We start from the raw sequence: 4,846 nt of genomic DNA, 5'->3' as shown, positions 1-4,846 counted from the left end.
TGCAAGAAAGAAAATCTGGTCGCTCCCTTCATACATTTGGCACCCACACAGAGAAATCCAAGATGGCGGACATCAGGAAGCCAGACATTGAAACTCTATTTTGGCTGTTTTAGTGTTGCTTTGCTAGAAATTTATCAGGAAAACCTGTCCGTTGTCCGCGTTTGACATGTTGTCTCATGTGATGTATTGAATAACAGCATATTTTCTCCGGCATATGTTGGCTGTGTCAGAGGTTGCTTCTTCATGAGGCTCGGAGTAACAATGAGCTGTGCTATTTCCAGGCTGGTGGCGCTGCAGGGGTTAAGCTCTGACAGGTAATACTCGCTGCTCTCACAAGAGGTCATGTGGAGGAAAGCCGAGATGACGCTTCATAACTGCAAAGAGTCATCTCAGCAGCCTGGGCAACCACTCTGAGGGTGGATTGGATTACCTTTTCCCCCAGTTTTTAATCCCTTTCAGCTGCTGAAAGCAGCATTTTTACCGTCAGTGTGAGCATATCCCCCGAGGGACAGATTGGTGAATTCACTTATGTGCCACATTGTGACTGCTTCAGAGTCTTGGAGGGCCTCACGCAGCGTAAGAGTTGCTGTGCAAGGTGTTCGACCTGCACTGGGAGCAAACGAGGGTCAGCGTCCTTCCTGAGGGCATTTTGGCACACGGACAGGAGGGGATGGATATCAAACCGCTCGCGTTAGGATTAAAGGACATCCTGCTCTAGATCGGAGCCACAGCCACCACATCTACTTTATCATTTAGTGATACAGGATTTACACAGTAGCGACTTGTTCAAATCCAAAGAAAGTCATCTCGGAGTGTAAAAGGAGGCTTTTCATTCTCTTGTGTGTTTTTTTTTTGGGGGGGGCGGTTTGTGTGTGTTTGTCCTGTCCCGGGTGTAATCTGGGATCAGCTCCAGCACCGCCTGCCCTGGAGTTGTATCAAGCAGAACAGTATCTGAGCAGAGTGAACGCACGGCGTTCTATCAACCTGGCAACCAGCCTGGAGAGAGAACATGCTGCTTTGAAGGCCACTGTGATGCTGATGAGCCAAACTCCAGGAAGAAAAACAGGTTTTTAATTCATGATTAGATGAGGTTAGATTCTTTGATTCCCACTCATCAAAACTGTTAAACATTCAGATTTTTTCCCCCGAGTATATTTCAGCTACAGATGTAGTTTGTTTTTGTTTCATACAGAACAACACAAAGCACGAGAAATTAATTCACCATCATCGACAGGCCTTGTAAAGCGTCACTTTATTCGCAATAGAACATAGACAATCTGTTTGCAGCAAAAATGTCTACAAGGTTAGAACACGGCCATATTTACTACCGTAACTTTCCTTCTTTGTGTAATAACAATCTGTAAATGTTTAGTAAGAGAAAAGAACAGTTAAAAGAGATTTAGGGCAGAATTGTGGCCCCACTGTCATCTGAAGGAAGATTTTAGTGACTCAAAACTTTTCCTTTTGTTTTAAAATGCTTCATTTTTCTTTGATGGGTGAAATATCCAGACCAGGGATCTGCAACCTTTAGGAAGGAACAAAAGAGCCATTTTCACTATTTTCCACCACATAAAATGTGTCTGGAGCGTCCAGACATGTTGATTATCTGAAATAAAGAAGAAAAAAACTTAAAATGTAAACTATACATACAAAACATAAGGTTGAATTAATGGAATCATAGGTACATTGGTACAATTTAGTAATATCATGTTACATCTTTAGCTGTTGTGGCCGTTTTTGAACCTTTTTTTCCACTTTAGCCATTTTATACATCTGAGCTATTTTAGCTTTTTTTTTTTTTTTTTTTATATCCACTCTGTGTTTCCCAATAGAGCAGTTTTAGATACACTAGCAATTTATTTTCTCTTTCATTTTTCATTTTCTCTCAGACTTAATAAATCAAATCACTTCTAATCTCGCCTAAATCACAAAGGTGTACTTTTTCCTGGAATAGAATAGAATAGAATACTGTTTTTAATCCCAGGGGGAAATTCTTTTGTAGCGTTGCACCACACAGAATACATTGATTTGAGGCTATACATTTAAAATAAATCACGGTTCTATACATTTAGGACAAAACATGTACAGTGTGGATAACATAAAAACAAATTTAGTTCCGTTTTGCATTTCACTCAGGCGTCAGACAGAGGCTACTGCGTGTGGGTCCTTCCCGGGGTCCATCCATGCGAGTGAAAACATCAGCGTTAGCGCCAGCTGCTCCGATTCTTATTTAATTTAAATCTTTTTTGTGGAAAAGCCAAACCAACAATGGCGTTGGAGACGGTCCCCAAAGACTTACGACACTTACGAGCGTGTCTGCTTTGTTCTCTGGTGAAGGTAAATATTAAATACCTGAGTGGGGGAACTGCGGCGTTAGCCTCCGTGCTAACGAGTAGCAGCTGAGTTTAACGAATCACTGGAAAAAAAAACTTCCAGGCGACTTAAATTCAGACAAAATGAACAGAACACGGCTCTAAATGTTTACATTCACAATCCAGTTCGTCACTGTTAAATCGATGAGCTGATATGTGCAGGTTCAAATGAGTTAAGATTCAGCCTGGTGTTTTGGTATCAGTCTTGAATTTCTACGATTTCCTCTTTATGTCATTAAACCTGGTTTCAGTTCACTCACGTCCTTTGTGTTTTCCTCAGACCATCGATCAGTTTGAATATGACGGCTGCGATAACTGCGAGTCGTACCTCCAGATGAAGGGCAACAGAGAGATGGTGTATGAATGCACCAGTTCTTCGTTCGACGGGTGAGTGTGGTTCTGATCAGAGTTCACTCGGACGAGCGGTCCTGAAAATGAGAAGATTTATGGTTCAGATCGAAGACGCATCATTTCTACGACATCTCGTTGAGTCCGGAGCATGGAGTGACGCTCCTGGTGATTTTTTAACTACTAATATGACACATCAAGCCATATTTAATTAGAGGAGTTACACTGATCCAGTATCCACAAAGATTGCTTTACATTTGGGAAAATAATTACAGGATAACAAATGTTTTCTTGTATATTAATAAATTCCATCCCCTTCCTTTGACATCACAATCTTTCCTAACAGGTTCTAATCAATTGTTTTTGTTACATCTGTATAGCTTAACTTTTATTTTATGTATTCTTCATTCATTAGTTTGTTGTTGTTGATGTTGTGTGTCCACAGGGTGATCGCCATGATGAGTCCTGAAGACAGCTGGGTCGCTAAGTGGCAGAGGATAGGTGAGGATCAGTGCTGCTCCACATACTTGACCTTCTTTCTCTTGTTTTGTCTGATTTGGTTTGACCTCTTGTCCGGTCGGGTTTTCTCAGGTCTGCCGACCGACATCTTCTGCGAGCTTTAAAATCCAGAGTGAAACACAGGAGAGGTTTTTCATTTGTTTCCTCCAAAGTGGCGCAAACTGCCTCGAAATGCAGCTCAGATTTATCTTATTTAGCGAGACAAAGGTTTACTACGTGTTCCCAGAGTACTCCCAGAGCCCCAACTAGTGGCTGTTTCTAAATATACTCATATATATATATATATATATATATATATATATATGTCTCAACAAGAGTGTTAAACTCACTTTACTTCAGGGGCTGCAGCACAATATTTCAACTGTATCATGTTAAACTCTTCAGTTACAGTCCACATTACTGTGATCCTTCACATCAGTCGTATATTATTATTTTATTTAAATTTCAGGTGATTTTTTTCCCCCGCAACTTTATTCATCTCATGAAATATGAAATCTCTGATTGTTTTTCTGCTTCGTCACGCAGCAAACTTCAAACCCGGCGTGTACGCCGTATCAGTGACCGGCAGACTCCCTCCAGGTGCTTAAATACAGCAATGCAGTGAAAGTTAAGTGTCTGTCTGTGTTTGTGGTGTTTACTGACCTGTTGTGTGTTTGCTCGCCCCCTGAAGGTGTGGTGAGAGAGCTGAAGAGCCGAGGAGTCATCTACAAATCCAGAGACACGGCGGTGAAGACGTGAAGCCGCTGCCAACCGGCCGTCGTGTCTTGTGTTCATTTCTGTCGAGATTAGAATTCTTAGTGTGGATATTTCTTATTTCTGTGGGCAACTGAAAATAAACGTCACTTTTATAGCAAAATAAACTTTGTGTTTGCTTGCGTCTGGACTGAGGCCCTGAGTGACGGACCTCAGACGGTACTGATTCTGCACTGTAAACATCATGTACAGTAGCCTTCATCCAGGTAGGGAAGTAGAGTTAGAGAATATAGAAAATGCGTGGACAGTCTGCCCGCGTCGTAGTGATGAGAAACTTTTATTCTTTCATTTACACTAAATAAAAATATATTAATAATTAGTTTTAGAAAAAAACTAAACTGTGAAAGAGAGGAAAGAAGCCCAATATGATGATATGATATCCTCCACATTGAGAAACTTTACTGTCATGAAAATATCTTTTTTTAAAAACCCAAAGGATTTAATAAAAATGACTTCATCTCAGAATCAGTGGGTTGCTGTTTGGACAGGAGCTCATTCAATAATTCAGCTTTAAAAAGAGCCAAAGAAGAAAGCATTTTAAATGATTTGTCCTTAAAGTTTCAGAAATGAGATGAAACGGTGATGTTTGGATGAATATGAGATCATTCTTTCAAAAAAAAAACAAGAAGTCACAGATCAGAACTTCTGAGGGTCTAAAAATAAAAACGTAATCTTTCTCTGAGTGTGAAGCTGATGCCACAACAGTTTAACAAGAGTTATTTAAAGTGGGGGACTTTTAAACATTTTGTTTTAAGTTGACTCATCTTGAAATAACGACGTGTAGAGCTGACAAAGAGCGTTACTTAGGATACGGCTTCATGGCCGCGCTGCGACGCCTTCGCCTCATTCAGGCA

At 40.7% G+C, this 4,846-nt stretch overlaps 1 protein-coding gene across 1 annotated transcript; it reads left to right on the top strand.

Annotated features, from left to right (window-relative positions):
* The first annotated feature begins 2,196 nt into the window (after positions 1 to 2,196).
* On the top strand, positions 2,197 to 4,091 carry supt4h1 (SPT4 homolog, DSIF elongation factor subunit). The gene is made up of 5 exons (XM_080483890.1): positions 2,197 to 2,337; positions 2,653 to 2,759; positions 3,166 to 3,221; positions 3,765 to 3,818; positions 3,910 to 4,091. The coding sequence occupies exons 1-5, from the start codon at positions 2,269 to 2,271 to the stop codon at positions 3,975 to 3,977; spliced, it is 354 nt and encodes a 117-aa protein (XP_080340016.1). The 5' UTR covers positions 2,197 to 2,268; the 3' UTR covers positions 3,978 to 4,091.
* The last annotated feature ends 755 nt before the right edge of the window (positions 4,092 to 4,846 follow it).

This window comes from Lipophrys pholis (genome assembly GCF_963383615.2).
Source record: "Lipophrys pholis genome assembly, chromosome: 16".
NCBI lineage: Eukaryota > Metazoa > Chordata > Actinopteri > Blenniiformes > Blenniidae > Lipophrys > Lipophrys pholis.
Note: the sequence above shows the minus strand (reverse complement) of the source record. Positions and strands in the feature narration are given on the sequence as shown.